General features: G+C 39.0%; 1 protein-coding gene across 5 annotated transcripts in view; it reads left to right on the forward strand.

The window, feature by feature from the left end:
* The window catches only part of DNM3 (dynamin 3), a 634,763-nt gene that overhangs the window by 334,722 nt on the left and 280,406 nt on the right, over positions 1-19,635 (forward strand). For all 5 annotated transcript variants that reach the window (XM_068986589.1, XM_068986590.1, XM_068986588.1 and 2 more), the window contains one exon: positions 12,454-12,567. In XM_068986589.1, coding sequence (XP_068842690.1) covers positions 12,454-12,567 — 114 coding nt within the window. The remainder of the gene's footprint in view (positions 1-12,453; positions 12,568-19,635) is intronic.

Below are 19,635 nucleotides of genomic sequence, written 5' to 3' on the forward strand. Positions count from 1 at the left end.
GGGTCATATTTATAGCGATAAATATTTAAAGATGGTTTGCTTCAAGCCTTACAAATAGGACATGCCCTTTCAGCTCTCAAGGTCCTTTCCAGTTATATATTTATGGTCTTGTTTACTTGGACACTCAAGACAGAATTTGATATTCAAACACGAAGAGGCTGTAAATGGTTATTGTACTAAATGTTGATGGATTTATTTTAGTAATCTTAAATTTGAATACCAAATTAATGTATTATATCTTTTTCTATGAAGAGACCACAGTCAATCCCATTTGTCTTAACGTTCTTTTAAAATTTTATTAGTTTTTGCCTTTTCTTGCTCCTTCACTTTGTTTTGTTCTACTAATTTCCCTTTAGTATTTATATCTCTTGTGTTTTGACCAGTTTTCCTTAATACTTGTCTTTTCTTCTTTTGTTCCAGCGTTTCTCCCTGATTTTGTGATTTTTCTCCCCCTCAATTCTTCTGTGGAAAAGTACATTAGGAATTTCTCTTTCTTAATTCTTACTTTGAGTTGTTTGTCATTGGGGGGGGAAGTTCATTTGTGACCAATATGCTTTCCCCCACCCCCTACCCTAGGAGGGATTGGGATTGGACTAGAGCTTCTTAAACATTTTTATGACAACTGCTTGCTGACAGCATTCAGCACTGAACACACTTCCATGGGATTCCTGTGAAGGGGATGTGGGCCACGTGTACTCATAGCATGGCAACTGTAATTATAATCCTCCTTTTCTTTCCAAGTGAGAAAGCCTATTGTAATTAAAATGATTAATGTCATAGAAAGTAAGAGACACACATAATGTCACACATAGAGATGTGTGTATGATTACTGCATTGGCAAGATCCCCTGGAGGAGGAAATGGCAACCCACTGCAGTATTCTTGTCTGGAAATCCTGTGGTGCCTTTGCAAATTTAATTTTAGCTGTTATTAGTACCTCATCAGAGAAGGCAATGGCACCCCATTCTAGTACTCTTGCCTGGAAAATCCCATGGACGGAGGAGACTGGTGGGCTGCAGTCCATGGGGTCGCTAAGAGACAGAGACGACTGAGTAACTTCACGTTCACTTTCCTGCATAGGAGAAGGAAATGGCAACCCACTCCAGTGTTCTTGCCTGGAGAATCCCAGGGACAGGAGTGCCTGGTGGGCTGCCGTCTATGGGGTCACATAGAGTCAGACACGACTGAAGTGACTTAGCAGCAGTGGTACTTCATAATTTCCATAAAGCTCAGGACTAAATGATATTTAATAAAATATCCATTTTGCTTATAACGGTCAATACTTCTAGAAATAGTGCATCTTTGACAGGTGAATCCAGTGATGCCAATAAGATCAAGCATTTCATTGCTTCACATCATCTTAAATTCTCCAAACTCTATTTTTGCCTTTACCTACATCAGCAGTCCCCAACTTTTTTGGCACCAGGGACTGGTTTCATGGAAGACAATTTTTCCATGGACGTGGGAAGGGAGTGGATGGTTCCAGTGATAATGGGAGCACTGGGGACCTGCAGATGAAGCTTCATTTCCTCGCTCACCACTCACTTCCTGCTGTGCTACCTGGTTCCTAGCAGGCCATAAACTATTATTGGCCCATGACCTCAGGGTTGGGGACACCTGATCAATGTAGTACCTGCCTTTTTTGTTGTTGTTTATTTTCTGCCTCTCTATTAGCTCCCTCCTGGCCTCATTTTTCTGCCTGACTTAGATTAAATGGATGATCACCTAAATCCATTGAAATGGATGTTGAAAACCTTCAACATCTTTACATCCATGAACTTTGGTCACTTGGGTCTAGAACACTGGATCAGTTCCCACTTATGTTCACTTTTTCTACATCAAGTGTGCAGAGTGCTTTTAGAGGTGATAATGTAATTGCTGATTGTGGCCCTGCAGTTTATGGTCTTTATTCTCAGCTTTCAGCCATTATTTTTAAGACCTTATGTTTTTAGAGAAGTTTTAGGTTTACAACAAAATTGAGAGGCAGAAACAGAGATTTTTTTCATATTTCCACTATGCTCGCACATACATAACCTCCCTCATTATCAACATCACTCACCAAAGTGGTACATTTTTTGTTAAACCAAAGATGAACCTACATGGACACATCATAATCACCCAAAGTCCATAGTTTACCTTCTGGTTCACTATTGGTGTTATACATTCTATGAGTTTGGAGAAACATATAATGATATATATCCATATAGTATCAGAGTATATTCAATGCCCTAAAAATTCTATGTCTGTGTGTTAGTCGCCCAGTCATGTCTGATCTTAGTGACCCCATGGACTATAGCCTGCCAGCCTCCTCTATCTGTGGGATTTCTCAGGCAAGAACACTGGAGTGGTTTGCCATTTCCTTCTCCAGGGGATCCTCCTATGTCTCCCACATTGCAGGCAGATTCTTTACCTCTGAGCCACCAGGGAAGTCCTAAAAACCCTATATACTCTGCCTACGTATCTCTCCCTTTTCCCACCCGACCCTTGACAACTACTGGTCTCATGGACTGTAGACTGTCAGTCTCCTCTGCCCATGGGATTCTCCAGGCAAGAATACCGGAGTGGGTTGCTATGCCCTTCTCCAGGGGATCTGCCTGATCCAGGGGTTGAACCCCTGTCTCTTATGTATCCTGCATTGGCAGGCTGGTCCTTTACCACTAGTGCTATCTGGGAAGCCCATTGTCTCCATGGTTTTCACTTTACCAGAATGTCATATAGTTGGAATTATACAGAATAGAGGCTTTTCAAATTGACTTCTTTCACTTGTGAATATGCATTTAAGATTTTTCCATGTCTTTTTATGACTTGATAGCTAATTTCTTTTTAATGTTGAATAATATTCCAATATCTGGATGTGCCATGGTTTATTTATCCATTCATCTACTGAAGGACATCTCAGTTATTACCCAGTTTTGGCAATTATGAATAAAGCTGCTATTTTGTTATTGTTTAGTTACTCAGTCATGTTCGACTCTTTGGGACCCCATGGATTGCATCATGCCAGGCTTCCCTGTCCTTTACCATCTCCCAAATCTTGTTCAAACTCACATCCATTGGGTCGGTGATGCCATCCAACCGTCTCATCCTCCACCATCCCCTTCTCCTCCTGCCCTTTATCTTTCCCAGCATCAGGGTCTTTTCAAATGAGTCAGTTCTTTGCATCAGGTGACCAAAGTATTGGAGCTTCAGCTTCTGCATCTGTCCTCCCAATGAATATTCAGGGTTGATTTCCTTTAGGATTGCCTGGTTTGATCTCCTTGCAGTCCAAGGGACTCTCAAGAGTCTTCTCCAACACCATAGTTCAAAAACATCAGTTCTTTGGCACTCAGCCTTCTTTATGGTCCAACACTCACATCCATACATGACCACAGGAAAACCATTGCTTTGATTATATGGACTTTTTTCAGCAACGTGATGTCTCTTCTTTTTAATACCCTATTTAGATTTGTCATAGTTTTTCTTCCAAGGAGCAAGCATCTTTTAATTTCATTGCTGCATTCACCATCTGTAGAGATTTTAGAGCCGAAGAAAATAGTCTGTCACTGTTTCCCCATCTATTTGCCATGAAATGATGGAACCAGATGCCGTAGTCTTTGTTTTTTGAACACTGAGTTTTAAGCCCACTTTTTCACTCTCCTCTTTCACTTTGATCAAGAGGCTCTTTAGTTTCTCTTTACTTTCTGTCATGAGGGTGATGTCATCTGCATATCTGAGGTTATTGATATTTTTCTCAGCAATCTAGATTCCAGCTTGTGCTTCATCCAGCCTGGCATTTTGCATGATGTACTCTGCATATATCATATACGTTAAAGAACCACGGTGACAATATATAGCCTTGACATACTCCTTTCCCAGTTTGAAACCAGTCTGTTCCGTGTCCTGTTCTAACTGTTGTTTCTTGACCTGCATATAGCAGGAAGCAGGTAAGGTGGTCTGGTATTCCCATCTCTTTAAGAACTTTCCACAGTTTGTTGTAATCTATACAGTCAAAGCTAGGGGAGGTGATGGAATTCCAGTTGAGCTATTTCAAATCCTAAAAGATGATGCGGTTAAAGTGCTGCACTCAATATGTGAGCAAATTTGGAAAACTCAGCAGTGGGCACAGGGCTGGAAAAGGTCGGTTTTCATTGGAATCCCAAAGAAAGGTAGTGCCAAAGAATGTTGAAACTACCTCACAGTTGCACTTGTCCAACACACTAGCAATGTAAGGCTCAAAATTCTCCAAGCCAGACATCAACAGTATGTGAACCAGGAACTTCCAGATGTTCAAGCTGGATTTAAAAGAGGAACCAGAGATCAAATTGCCAACATCTGTCAGATTATAGGAAAAGCAAGAGAATTCCAGAAATAAACATCTATTTTTGCTTTATTGACTATGCCAAAGGCTTTGACTGTGTGGATAACAACAAACTACGGAAAATTCTTCAAGAGATGAGAATACCAGACTACCTTACCTACCTCCTGAGAAATCTGTATGCAGGCCAAGAAGCAACAGTTAGATCTGGGCATAGAACAACGGACTGCTTCCAAATTGGGAAAGGAGTATGTCAAGGCTGTATATCGTCAACCTGCTTATTTAACTTACATGTAGAGTACGTCATTCGAAATGCCAGGCTGGATGAAGCACAAGCTAGAATCAAGATTGCCAGGAGAAATATCAATAACCTCAGATATGCAGATGATACTACCCTTATGGCAGAAAGGGAAGAAGAACTAAAGAGCCTCTTGATGAAAGTGAAAGAGGAGAGTGAAAAAGCTGGCTTAAAATTCAACATTGAGAAAACAAAGATCATGGCATCTGGTCCCATTACTTCATGGCAAATAGATGGGGAAACAGTGACAGACTTTATTTCCTTGGGCTCCAAAATCATTGCAGATGGTGACTGGAGCCATGAAATTAAAAGACGCTTGCTCCGTGGAAGAAAAGCTATTACCAACCTAGAGAGCATATTAAAAAGCAGAGACATTACTTTGCTGACAAAGGTCTGTCTAGTCAAAGCTATGGTTTTTCCAGTAGTCATGTATGGATGTTAGAGTTGGATCATAAAGAAAACTGAGTGCCAAAGGATTTATGCTTTTGAAATGTGGTGTGGGAGAAGACTCTTGAGAGTCCCTTGAACAGAAAGGAGATCAAACCAGTCCATCCTAAAGGAAATCCGTTTTGAGTATTCATTGGAAGGACTGATGTTGAAGCTGAAACTTTAGTCTTTTGGCCACCTGATGCTAAGAGCTGATTCATTAGAAAAGACCTTAATGCTGGGAAAGATTGAAGGCAGGAGGAGAAGGGGATGACAGAGGATGAGATGGTTGGATGGCATCACCAACTCAATGGACATGAGTTTGAGCAAGCTCTGGGAGTTGGTGAAGGACAGGGAAGCCTGGCATTCTGCACTCCATGAGTCTCAAAAAGTATGATATGACTGAGTGACTCAACTGAACTGAACTGACACTGTGAAATGTTTTAGCGTAGTCAATGAAGCAGAAGTAGATGTTTTTCTGGAATTCTTTTGCTTTTTCTATGATCCAGCGAATGTTGGCAATTTGATCTCTGGTTCCTCTGCCTTTTCTAAATCCAGCTTGAACATTTGGGTGTTTCTGGTTAACGTACTGTTGAAGCCTAGCTTGAAGGATTTTGAGCATTACTTTGCTAGCTTGTGAAATGAGTGCAATCGTGCCATGTTTTGAACATTCTTTGGCATTGCTCTTCTTTGGGATTGGAATGGAAACTGACCATTTTCCAGTCCTGTGGCCACTACTGAGTTTTCCAAATTGCTAGCATATTGAGTGAGGCACTTTCACAGCATCATCTTTTATGATATGAAATAGCCCAGCTGGAATTTCTTCACCTCCACTCACTTTTTTCTTCGTAGTGCTTTCTAAGGCCCACTTGGCCTCCAAAATGTCTGGCTCTAGGTGAGTAATCACACCATTGTGGTTTTCTGGGTCATTAAGATCTTTTTTGTACAGTTCTTCTGTATATTCTTGCCACCTCATCTTAATATCTTCTGCTTCTGTGAGGTCCATACCTTTCTGTCCTTTATTGATCTGAGCTGACTGTGGCTCAAATCATGAACTTCTTATTGCAAAATTCAGACTTAAATTAAAGAAAGTAGGGAAAACTACTTAGCCATTTAGATGTGACCTAACTCAAATCCCTTATGATTTTATAGTGGAAGTGATAATAGATTCAAAGGATTAGATCTGATAGACATAGTGCCTGAAGAACTATGGACGGAGGTTCATGACATTGTACAAGATGTAGTAATCAAAACTATCACCAAGAAAAAGAAATGCAAGAAGGCAAAATGGTTGTGTGAGAAGACCTTACAAATAGCTGGAAAAAGAGAAGCTAAAATCAAAGGAGAAAAGGAAAGATATATCCATCTGAATGCAGAGTTCCAAAGAATAGCAAGGAGAGATAAGAAAGCCTTCCGAAGTGAACAATGCAAAGAAGTAGAGGAAAACAATAAAATGGAAAAGACTAGAGATCTCTTCCAGAAAATTGGAGATACCAGGGAATGTATCATGCAAATATGGGCATAATAAAGGACAGAAATGATGACATGTGATAGTGAACATGTTTTCATATGCCTATTTGCCTCTGCATCTTTGTTGAGGTATGTTAATGTCTTTGGCCTATTTTTTATTGGATCTTTTGTTTTCTTATTATCAAGTTTTAAGATTTGTTTGTATATTTTGGGTAACAGTCCTTTATCAGATATGTTTTTTGAAGGTATTTCCCCCTATTTGTGGCTTGTCTTCTAACACATTGATCCTGTCTTTTGCAGAGTAGACATTTTTAACTTTAATGAAGTTCAGATTACCAACTGATTTCTTTCACAGATTGTGCTTTTGGTGTTGTATCTTAAGAGGCATAATGTTACCCAGGGTCATCTAGATTTTCTCCTATGTTATCTTCTAGGGGTTTTCAGTGTTGTGTTTTGTTAACCTTTTTTCTTTTCTTTTCTTTAAACTAATTCCTATTATGCTGTCTCTCATTTAATTACTGATTGTCCCAATGTTTAACACTATGCTCAAGCCTTCTTTCCAACTTCTCATCCTTACTTTCCTGCAGATAATTCAGTCTGTTCTCTTATCAAGAGAAATAGAAGCTCAACTATAACCTTTGTCAACCTTCTATGCTTTGCCATGCAGAGAACCTACATCTATCCTCACTCTTTCAGCCTCCCAGACTCACAAGATCAGGCAGCTTCATTCCTGTTCAAAGACAGCCCCCTCCCTGTGCTCTTCATCTCATCCACTCCCATCTTCTTTGCCATTACATCATTTTTTCTATATCTCTTACCTTGTCCTATTATTTCTCCTGAAGCAATAAATGTCCTCAATTTTTGCTCATATCAAAAAAGAAAAAAAAAATCCACAAATCAAAAAACAATAGCAACCGCAAAAACAGCAAAAGCACCTTCTTTGACTCTATGTCTATTCTGGTTTTAACTTGCTTTCCTCCTTCTCTAGAAAGAGCCCTCTCTAGCCATTGTCTCCATTTTTCACTTCCCATTCACTTTTCAACCCAGTGAACTCTGACTCATCCCACCACCTCACTGCAACTGGCATAGCTGAGACACTATGATGTCTACATTGCACCTTACATGTCCCTTTCTGTGCTGAATCTGACTCTCCCAGCCACACATTCCTTGAAATTCACCTTGCCTTTCTTTGGCTTCCTTAATGGTTTTGAACTCTGAATTCTAGATCTTTATAACTAGGCTCACATGCATATTAATGAACACATTTTTGTCCATGAGAAATAAGTTTGTTTATTCCCATAGCATAAAAATCCATGCTTTGGGATTTGATGAACTCTTCGAAAGCATTTTCCATGTCCTCCTGGTTGTAAAAACATTTTGCCTGCACAAAGTTGTATAGATGCTGAAGAAGTAGTGGTCAGTTGGCGACAGTTCAGGTGAATATGATGGATAAGGCAAAACTTTGGAGCCCAGTTTGTTCAACTTTTGAAGCATTGGTTGTGCGATGTGTTATTGGGCATTGCTGTGGAGAATTGGGCCCTTTCTGTTGACCAGTGCTGACTGGGGGCATGGCAATTTTTGGTGCAGCTCATCAATTTGCTGAGTATACTTCTCAGATGGACTGGTTTCACAGGGGTTCAGAAAGCTGTAGTGGATCAGAGAGGCAGGAAACCACCAAACAGTGACCATGACCATTTTTTGGTGCAAGTTTGGCTTTGGAAAGAGCTTTGGAGCTTCTTCTTGGTCCATGCACTGAGCTGGTCATCACTGGTTGTCATATAAAATCCATTTTGCATCACATATCCCAATCCGATCAGGACATGGTTTATTGTTGTTGCATAGGATAAGAAAAGACAACACTTCAAAACACTGATTTTTTTTATTTACAGTCAGCTAATGAGGCAGTCAGTCTTTTTTCACCTTTCCAATTTGCTTCAAATGCCGAATGACTATAGAGAGGTCAATGTTGAGTTCTTAGGCAACTTCTGTAGTTGTGAGAGGATCAGCTTCGATGATCCTCTCAGCTAGCCGTTATCAACTTCCTATGGCTGGCCACTATGTTCCTCATCTTCAAGACTCTTGTCTCCTGTGTGAAACTTCTTGAACCACTACTGCACTGTACATTCCATCAGCAGTTCCTGGGTCAAATGCGTTGTTGACATTACGAGTTGTCTCCACTGCTTTATGACTCATTTTGAACTTGAATAAGAAAATTGTTTGAATTTGCTTTTTGTCTAACATCATTTCTTAGGTGTAAAATACATATAAAATAAACAGCAAGTAGTAATTCATTAGCAAAAAACATAAAGCAATAAATATTCATTAAAATGATGTACAGCTTAATCACATTTATTCAAGAATATATTCTAATATCAAATGGCAAAGTTCAACAATGTAAAATTGAAATTACTTTTGCACCAACCTTATATTTTCCCAAGGATTCCACTGTGAGCCACTACTATTTCACACAGTTTTATCAATGCTTGTCACTTATGTATATATACTGATGACTCACAGGTCTAAATGTCCAGTCCTAACATTTCCATTTTGCATCAGAGGTCAGGTCACAACTATTTGTATTTCCTATATGCATGCATGCTAAGTTGCTTCAGTCTTGTCCAACTCTTTGTGACTCAATGTACTATAGCCTGCCAGGTTTCTCTGTCCATCAGATCCTCCAGGCAAGAATACTGGAGTAGGTTGCCATGCTTTCCTCCAGGGAATCTTCCCGGCCCAGGAATCAAACCCATGTCTCCTGCATTGGCAGGCAGGTTCTTTATCACTAGCACCACCTGGGAAGCCCGTGTGTTTCCTACAGATACTTCATATTCAGCATGGCCTTGACTGAATTCACTGTCAACTCCCTCACTTCTAAAACTTGGTTTTCTTCCTCTACTCCTTCTGATTTGGTAGCCCCATGAGTTTCAGGATCTTTCTAGAATAAATAGCACAGTGTCCAGTAAAAATATAATGCAAGCCAGATTAATAAATGATATTTAAGATATACTGTGTTAAATAAAATCTATTCTTAATATTCATTTCACCTGCCTCATTTTATTTAACACAGTATATCTTAGATATTATCATTTTCACATGTGATACATTTTTAAACATTTAGTGAAATATTTTATATTTATTTTGTATTAAGTTTTCAAAATCCACTGTGCATTTTACACTTATCACACATCTGAGATTAAACTAGTCACTAAGGCTCAAAAACCATATGTTGTTAGTGGCTACTGTACAGTGCAGTTCTAGAGTCTTTCCTTCCACTAATCCCACTTTCATCCAGCCATTATTCCTACTGATTTTGTCTCCTAGGTGTTTGTCCAGTAGGTTTACTTATTTTTATGCTTTCTTCATCATGACGTTACTTCACACCTTGTTCATTTATCACCTGGGTTATTTCAGCAGCTTACATAACCTAGTTTGTCTCAGGGAGCATGGAAAATTTGCTGGAATGCAGGAGGATATAATAGAACATCTAAATACATATTTTTATCTAGAAAACAAGAAAACAGTTAAGATGTATTAGTATTTAAAATGTGTGTATGTGCATGTGTGTATGTGTGCTGATGCCAGTACTGTCACTGTGACACAGAGAAGTCAATAACAAAGTTGTAAACGTAACAAATAGATTTCTCCTACAAAATAAAAAAATAAAATATTTATTTCATCTTCATATCATACTTTCAAGTTTCTTTGTATGTTTCTGTGGATGTACACAGTTTAGTAGTACAATGGTCATATATATTAAGAAATTTACATGTATACTTGAAATTTATTTTTATTTTGCCAGTTTTATCTAGAATTTGGGGTCTGTTGAACTGGATTGACTCTGACTTTACCCCACTTACCTCTGCAGCCTCAATTTCTTCATCCCAACTCATATTTTCGTCGTGAAGTGGCTCTTTTTCATTGTGTTCTTTTTTTGTCCTTCTTTATGGAGAACAAATAAACAGGCAGACAGGACTACTTCCTGGTCTAATTTGAATTCCGTTAGGCTCTTTTGAGCTACCATGTTTCCAAGGAAAGCCTATTAACTATTAACATTTCTTAAGTTGTATCCAGTATCCTTCTCTTACTTAGCATACATCTCTTGTTACACTATTACTTTGAAATTATCTCTTTCTGGATCTCCCTTCCCTATAAAACTGTAAAATTCTTGACGGCAGGGTGTAGCATCATCCCCTTTCTCATACTGACATATGATAGGTTCTTAGCAAATGTTTGCTGGACTGAATTCATGGTTCTTCTTAATGAAGCCAGCCTGTTCTATCAACAGGTGAAATGGTGATTTTCTTATTGTAGTTTGTAGAGTCTGGAATACTTCTTCTTTATCCAAGATGCCTGATAAAATGAAATAGTGAATATACTTTCATTGAGCGGGCTATATTGATTATGCTGTTTGTAAGCTGTGGTGGTGTGGGTAGCAGTCTTACTGGGAAATAACCAGTTCCTTCTTACTAAAAATTAAATGAGATTATTTGCTGTAAGGAAAATGAAATTTTGCAGTGGTTTTCAAACTTTAGTATGAAAAAGACTCACTTTGCAAAGTATTAATCCCTGGGTTTCATATGTATCTATTCTGATTCATGTGGATTTGTAGTTGCCCCAAGAATCTGGTTTTAGAAAGCATCCCAGTGGTTATTTACTGTAACCATTTGATTTTATTAGCTGGTATAAACCATACTTTGAGAAGTATTGTTTCCTTCTTTCTGAAGCAGAGGATAAGAAGGAGTAATTTTAAACAGTTGTACTGCCTTAGTGTGGGCCTGAATGGGGTTCTGTCTGGGGGTCTATAGAGTTAAAAAGGGAAAAATAGCTGATGCTGCTAGGTACTGAAACAGGAAATCAAGGGTAACTGAGACTGTGAGTGTGGAATGAGTCTTGGAAGATCAATAATGACCTTGACTTATTTCACAATTTTCCCTAGAATTGGCTTTCCTTCTTCAACTAGAAAACTTAAAAATAAAATGTAAATATAAAAATAAAATCTGATTATTAGGGTATTTCCATTTACCTTTAGGAAGTGACACCCATTAGTCATTCAATAAGTAATTTTAAAAAATATTTCAGGATGTCTAGCATAATGAACATGTAGGTATAAGGTGATTTTTTTTATATTTAGAATGATATTACAGTTCCATATAGTATTTCATTTCTGTGACAACAAAAATTATCTAGCATAGAGGAAATGGTTAACTATGCCACATGGAAAACAGAATTTAACTTTGCAACAACCATGAGAAAAAAATAGATCTTCAGTTAAATGCCATTTGTAGATAATTTCTATCTAAGTTGTTAATGTTTGAAAAGTTAAACACTGTTTAAAGGTTTTTATGATGACTCTGGGTATTCTTTAGCTTAGCAAAAACAACCAGAAGTAGATGGGTAAATCTGCACCATTAAAAACTTCAAACATTTAATTTTAGCGTATTGTTTCAGCTTTCTCTCCCATTCAGCCTGTTGAGAGCTGTTGGCTTGAGTGTTTTCTTTTCACCATTTGGTGGCCAGTCTCTGGTGGAAATTCTGAGATGCAAACCAGACAAACAAATGGGCCAGCGGGCTGGACAAGGGATAAGAGACAGTGGGCATGGAGAATCTATTGTTGTTCATCCGATCAACTAAATATATTTTAATTGTAGCAGCAGTGCCATAAATAGGCCAGGCACAAGCATTTAATCTGCTGTATTTTATTCCTGTTTCAGTCTCTGTGCTTCCACCATCCCCACGAATCCGCAATTTTGATTTGATTTTGTTCATTTGATGGGAGAGACTTCCCTCTGGTTATCTGGGCTTTTGGAAGATATATTATTTTGAATAGTTTAAGAGAAGTTGAGCTCTGAGGAAACAATGCTGTTCTTACTGTAACTTGTATCTTGTTTTTAACTTAGGACGAGACTTGTGTTCCCCATACGCTTATATTAAACTAAACATCTCTGCCGATCTGTGCTCTCTTGAAGGTGATTCGCAAGGGATGGCTAACCATCAGCAACATTGGCATCATGAAAGGAGGCTCTAAGGGATACTGGTTTGTCCTTACTGCTGAGAGTTTGTCCTGGTACAAAGATGATGAGGTAAGTCACAAAAGTGACAGAATTTTTAAAATTAAAATGTTTCTGTTTCAGATGAATTGATTTTATTGTGATATACAGTTTTGAGATGCTAGTGGTTTTCATTTAGTAAGACTTGGCTTGGGATGTTTGTTTGAAGAAACACTGTTTTTTCCTCATATATTTTAAATTTTACAGTAGTTCCTTCAAATATCTTTTATTTCTGTGATGTACTCACGTTTGTTTACCTAAAGGAACGGAGTTAGGGACCTGTAGTTGAAAACTTCCTTCTTTGTAAGAATGGCAAGTTACTGATATAGTGAAAGCTATTTTCATTAAATAATGTTTTGAAAATACTCAAGGTAATAGATCATCATAGAAACAAAGTTAATAGCAGTGATGCAGAGTTAATAAAGCATTTTGGAATTGTCACTGTGACATCTGTCTCAAATGACAGGCTTTTGAAAATGTCCAAATCACTAGTCTTCAAGTGAGTCCCAGATAATTGTTTATACAAATTTTTTCTTTGAGAATTTGATATCTATGTAAAAGCATGAATTATGATAATTATGGTGTTCTGGTTCACGTTAAATGTTAATAATTTTGGTCCTGTGACTTACTACTCATTTAAATCTGATAGTTAGAAAAGCACACACACACAAAAATCAGTGTTACAGAGCCATTAAAGCACTATAAAAGGATACTGGTAAACTTGGGAGGGCATGGATGGAAATTCAGCAGTGTTTTGGAAATTTTAATGGCTCTGGTTTGAGGTGAGAAGTTTTTGGTGCTTTTAACGCAGCATGCAAACATTGGTTAAGAATATTCTGTGATGGCAAAACTATTTACAGGTGAGATTGTCAGTTGTGTTTGGCTGTAAATGGTAAGCATTTCAGAGTTAAAAGTCCTTCCACTCTTGGCTTGATAGCTTTTGAAAGCACTGCAAGGTACTTTCTCAAATTGTTGGAGGAAAGCTTTGTGTCCTGCCTAGTTCTAAGTGCTTTGTGCACAATAGTGTGTGGAATAAGTATCAGATGACCCACTGAGGGCCACTACATTTTCTTCAGTGAAAGTGGAGTCACTCAGTCGTGTCTGACTCTTTGCGACCCCATGGACTGTAGCCTACCAGGCTTCTCTGTCCATGGGATTTTCCAGGCAAGACTACTGGAGTGGGTTGCCATTTCCTTCTCCAGGAGATCTCTCTGACCCAGAAATTGAACCCGGGTCTCCTGCATTGTAGGCAGATGCTTTACTGTCTGAGCCACCAGGGAAGTCCAAATTAAAAGGAAATCAAATCCTACAGAAAGATCCAAAGGAAATTTCTATTCAAAAGCTTTATTTCAGGTGTTTATGTCATGTATTTTACTAACTTCAGTCAAATGTGACATTGGTCATGAGTCTGAGGATTAGCACAGGTTTCCTTCCTGGGCTGGCTGCTTAGATAACTCTCTTAATTCTGTGGAAGCTCCAATGTTTAAAGACTATAGCTTCTGGAGCTCTGAGATGCCTTCCTAGATATAAACATCAGGAAATAGAAAATCTTCTTTTGTGTTCAGTTGCCCTACTAAATCTTGTCTTAGACACAATTTGCTTACAAGCATTTAGGTGATTATTTATGTACATTTGAATACAGATTGGCCTCTGAGTCTCTCTCAGTTATTCCAGGGAAAGCGAAAGACCTTGCTGAAGAAGCATGATAATTATAACTAGTTTTATTTATTTATCTTTCTTTACATACTCATTTACTTTTGGCTGTGTTGGGTCTTAGTTGCCGCTTAACAGGCTTAGTTGGTGCACAGCATGTGGAATCTTAATTCCCCAACTAGGGATCAAACCCACATTCCCTGCATTGGAAAGTGAATTCTTAAACACTGGACCACCAGGAAATTCCTAGTTTTATATTGATTAATGACTCATTTGCTTCCCTCATAGCTCAGTTGGTAAAGAATCTGCCTGCAATGCAAGAGACCCTGGTTTGATTCCTGGGTCAGGAAGATCTGCTGGAGAAGGGATAGGCTACCCACTCCAGTGTTCTTGGGCTTCCCTTGTGGCTCAACTGGTAAAGAATCTGCCTGAAGTACAGGAGACCTGGGTTCCATCCCTGGGTTGGGAAGATCCCCTGAAGAAGGGAAAGGCTACCCACTCCCATATCTGACCTGGAGAATTCCATAGACTATATAGTCCATTGGGTTGCAAAGAGTCGGACACGACTGAGCAACTTTCACTAATGACTCATTTAATCCACATTATAATCCTAAGGATAAGTACTATAATTATCTTCATTTTTCAGGTAAGTAAATGAAGGAAAAAACATAATCTTTTGAAAAGTCATTTCTTTGGGTTCACTTTTTCTTATGGAAAACACTTGGTGTTGGTGAGAATAACTCACTTGCCAAGGTCTCACAACTGCTTGATGACAAAGCAGAAATTTGAATATAAGCTGTCTGGCTCCAGAGTTTATGCCGTCAACCACAAATGGAGGCAAGAACCTCCAAGGTGTTGGAGTTTTCCTAGTCAACTTCGTCCCACTGAGGATTTATTAAGATGCGTTCCAGGCATCCTGCCATTGACCTTTCCCTGAGTGCTAGTATCAGGGGCTCTGAAGGCTCAGATTAGCCACTACTGTTGGAGTGTGGCTTTAGGGGTTTTGTTGTTGTCATTGTTTGGCTGTGGGGGGACTGAAACAAGTCAGTCTGAAGGCACATGATGCTCTCTGCAGGGAAGGAGGAGGATTTGAGGGCTTGTTGAGCTCATGGTCACCCGTCAGCCCCTCCTCTCTGCTATAAACTCAGAATAGCTTTTTACAAAATCTCTGCTGCTGAAGCTCTGTCATGAGCACTTGATTACAATAAACAGAAAATACACGTGTGCAGTTAGTAACTGGGTGCCAGAGAACATTTTTATTAAAGGCATATATATGGAAGGTGGTTGTATGTGTGTGTCTTGAGAGGCAGGGGTGGGTAACAATGACCCTTGAAACAAATTGGGATGATTGAGGTGCAGAAAGTTAAGAAAAGGGTTGTTTTCCTAGTTTAGAGTAATTGAAAAAAGAGAAAATGACAGGCAAGTTTGGTACCCTGTGGAGCTAACTGCTAGACTAATAATACAAAATCAGATATTAAGTGCTCTGAAGAAAATAGGTCAATGAGCTAGAAACTGATGGGAGGAGGAACATTTAGATCGAGTGTTTGGAAGGAAGTAGCACTGCAGCAAAACCTGGAATGATGAACTGTATAGAAGATTGTATTGGAGAGCCCTCCAGGGTGGGAGTGGACAGGGAGCTTAGCGCTAAGATAGAGGAGGGGTAAGACAGAGAAGTAGAAGTAAAATCAGAGGTATCTCATCAGGCCCACCAGTGATTCGGATTTTATCCCGAGGATAATTGAAAACCATCCACCTGTGACCTGATTGGATTTCTGTTTTAGAAAGATCACTCTGGCTGCTGGGTTGAGCATGATGTGTGGAATGGAATGTGTATGTGGATGGAGTGGGGTCAGCAAGAAGAGAAGAAGGGAGACTAGCTGGAAGACTATCAGTGGTTGAAGCAAGAGAAGATGGTGGCTTGTGCTGGAGAGAGGAGAGCTCAAGTTCAGGGTCGCAGCTTGATGGGCCACATACAGCTATATTGTAATTATTAGATACTGTTTCTCATTAAAAACTGCTCAAAAAAACAGGAAAATTTCCAAATATTAATGCCTGACTCAAGACCCCTATCTTCAAAGTTTTTGTGTCAGTGGGACAGAGCCTTATTCCCCTGGAGCTGTTCTCATTCATTCCCATCTTACTGCCTCTTGGTTATGGTCACCCTGGTTCTCAATTCTGTGCTGTTTCTCTTACTAGCTCTTCCTACCACCACAGGCCACCTTTGAGCCTGCTGGTAGGACAGAAGTGAGGTGTCAGCACTGTTCCTTGCTCTTCAGTGTTATGCAATGAATAGTTATTAGCATCTGCTGGGAGATGAGGCTGGAAGAGCGGGTATGGGGAAAGGAGGTCAGGAGAAATGTGAGGAGGGTGGGGCTTAGAGGTAGTGATCAGTCTCTGGCCTCTTGAATTTGTTCCCTCAACACCCACCCTTTAGTAGCAGTTTTAAATGATGCTTAGATTTCATACCAGCCTTGCTGTCATAGCTTAACTATGCTTCTGGATATGGATTAAACATGTTTCTGTGGGCAACTTTGAAAACCCCAAATTTAGAGTTTTCCTTTGTGAAAATAAGCACGAGTTCTTACTTAACTTTTGGAGTCGGTTTGTTGGTAAGTTGAGTGTTTGTATTTTTTTCCCCTGATATCTCTCACATCAGTACCTACCCATTTTGGAAATCCTGTTCCATGGTAGTTTTTCTCTCTCAGTAAAGCAAATGTGACCCTGTAAATAATATTATTAAGTTACATGTTTGTCATTTATTTAATAATTTACATTCAAATTAGCATAGAGAATTATTGTTTGTTTCTATGTTCTTTCATATTTCTGCTTTATTATATACTTAGACTGATATGTTTTCATTATGATCTAGTTGACTGTTGAATAAATAGCATATTATGTCATATAAATAGATATGGTTTTATTTAACTTATGACAGGTAGTAAATGTAAATGGCTTATGAAGTATTGTTGTGATTAAAGAATAATGGTTCAAACTCTTTACAGGGTGACATTAATTGAATGAAAGACCCTATAGACAATGGTGTGAAAAGGGTGAGATACTAGAGAATGTGAATTTTTTATGATTAACTGCCAGTGTTGGAACAAGTCAAACTTCTCTGAACCTCTGTTTTAGCTTATCAAATGGGGACTATTCTTGACCAAATCACCTCAAAAGGAATTTGTATAACTCTAAGAAATCATATGTTAACAAGTGCCTTTATAAACTTTTAGGTATCACATTTATATATTTATTCTTATCATTGCAAGTAATATTACACCCTCCTACAATAATGTAGATGCGAAGAGCTGACTCATTTGAAAAGACCCTGATGCTGGGAAAGATTGAGGGCTGGAGGAGAGGGGGATGACAGAGGATGAGATGGTTGAATGGTATCACCAACTCAGTGGAAATGAGTTTGGGTAGATTCCAGGAGTTGGTGATGGACAGGGAAGCCTGGCATGATGCGGTTCATGGGTTCACAAAGAGTTGGACACGACTGAGCGACTGAACTGAACTGAACTGAACAGAATAATAATGTCATTCTTTGACTCACATGCCTTCTAATTTCCAATTTGTTGTCATTTCCTATTGTGAGATAAGATGTATGCGATCTGGAATTTTTCAGCAGATAATGGTATGGTTCAGAGAGTAAGAGGAAATTCAGATTCTATCTCTTCAGTGGGACTTTTCCATGCCACCTCTCCTCCAGCCTGTGAGTTGGAGATGGTGATATCAAACTATGTGATTTCCTATCCAAGATGGCAGAGGCAATAGCGTGATAACCCCATGTAATAATTTTAAGCTAGAGTTGGTGATGGTAATAGTAGGTCCCCAACATTTTCCCTGCTTTCTCCCTATCCTTAAAGTAACTAACTACCCTATTCTTAAGTTTTAGATGGATTCATGAACACCTTCAAACATCTGTGGACCGCATGTTTTAGACCATTATTCTATGTTACAGTAATGATATTTGTACTGTTACTAACAGATGATCTTAATAGAAAGGTTTCTAACCTATGTCCTAGGCAATGTTATTTCCACTTGTAATCTTCAGAGAATCTATATAATACAATGTGCTTATGGAAAACATAATTTATCTACTGGATACTTGACTATATATTCTTTGTGCTGTGCTGTGCTTAGTTGCTCAGTCATGTCTGACTCTTTGTGACCCCATGGACTGTAGCCCTTCAGGCTCCTCTGTCCATGGGGACTCTATAGGCAAGAATATTGGTGTGGGTTACCATACCCTCTTCCAGGAAATCGTCCCAACCCAGGGACTGAACCCAGGTCTCTTGCATTGCAGGCAGATTCTTTATTGTCTGAGCCACCAGAGAAACCCAAGAATACTGGAGTAGGTAGCCTATCCCTTCTCCATTGGGTCTTCTGGCCCTAGGAATCAAACTGGGATCTCCTGCATTGCAGGTGGATTCTTTACCAGCTGAGCTACCAGGGAAGCCCATGTTATCCTTTAGCATTATTACAAAAGTGGCCCTGCACACATTTTTAGGGGCTATGTAGGCCTCTTCTTGGGTTCATCCTCTCCATGGCATTCTGTCATTGTGTATACCCCAAGTCAAGGAGGAGCTTATATGGGGGTGAGGACAGAGCTTAGATTTGTGGGCTTGCATGTCCTCATACATCCCTTGGGGTCTTAGATGAATCCTACTCAGTTCTTTTGATTTCTATCAAAATAATAACATAAAGATATTTGTAGTACTTATATTTACTCATGGTTAGAAGAAGCAATATAGAAATTCAAGCAACCTTAAATATAACATTAGACAACCCTCTGTGCAGCAGTTTTTAACCAATTGACGACACCCTACTTAGCAACTCTAGCCTTGTGCTGGCCAAGCCCAAGGAGAGATGGCCTTTCTTTTCCCCTTCCCATCACTCTACTCAGTGCTGTCAGTTTGGATTGCCCCAAACTCAAGGTGTTTCCGTGTTTCCTCATTATTTTATGTGAATCCATTCCAGATTAGTCAAAATGCTCAACCAAGCCAAATGGACTTCCAGTTAACAAGTTGCTCCTTAGTTCTAAAGTAATTGTGGTTGTAAAAAATATCTCTGCTCTTCATTCTACCTGCTTAAACTCATGAAGCCCAGGTTTCAATCTGAATGGTCGTCTGTATGATGATCATCATGATAATGGTTAACATTTATCATTTGTAGTTTACCAGGCACTGACTCTAGTTAATATTTCATGTACATTCTCCATTTTAAAAATGAAGATTGAGACTCAAAGAGAAAGAGTAATTTAGCCATCTACTACCTGTCAGTGCTATGCTCTTAATCACCTGACTGTTCCCCAACAAATACATTCTGAGCACCAGTTATGTACCAGACACTATCCTTGTCACTAAGGATAAAGTGGTTAACAGGTTTCCCACTCTTATAAAGGATGTGTGTGCACGTACTAAATCGCTTAAATTGTGTCTGAGTCTT

This window comes from Capricornis sumatraensis, chromosome 14 (assembly GCF_032405125.1).
Source record: "Capricornis sumatraensis isolate serow.1 chromosome 14, serow.2, whole genome shotgun sequence".
Lineage (NCBI taxonomy): Eukaryota > Metazoa > Chordata > Mammalia > Artiodactyla > Bovidae > Capricornis > Capricornis sumatraensis.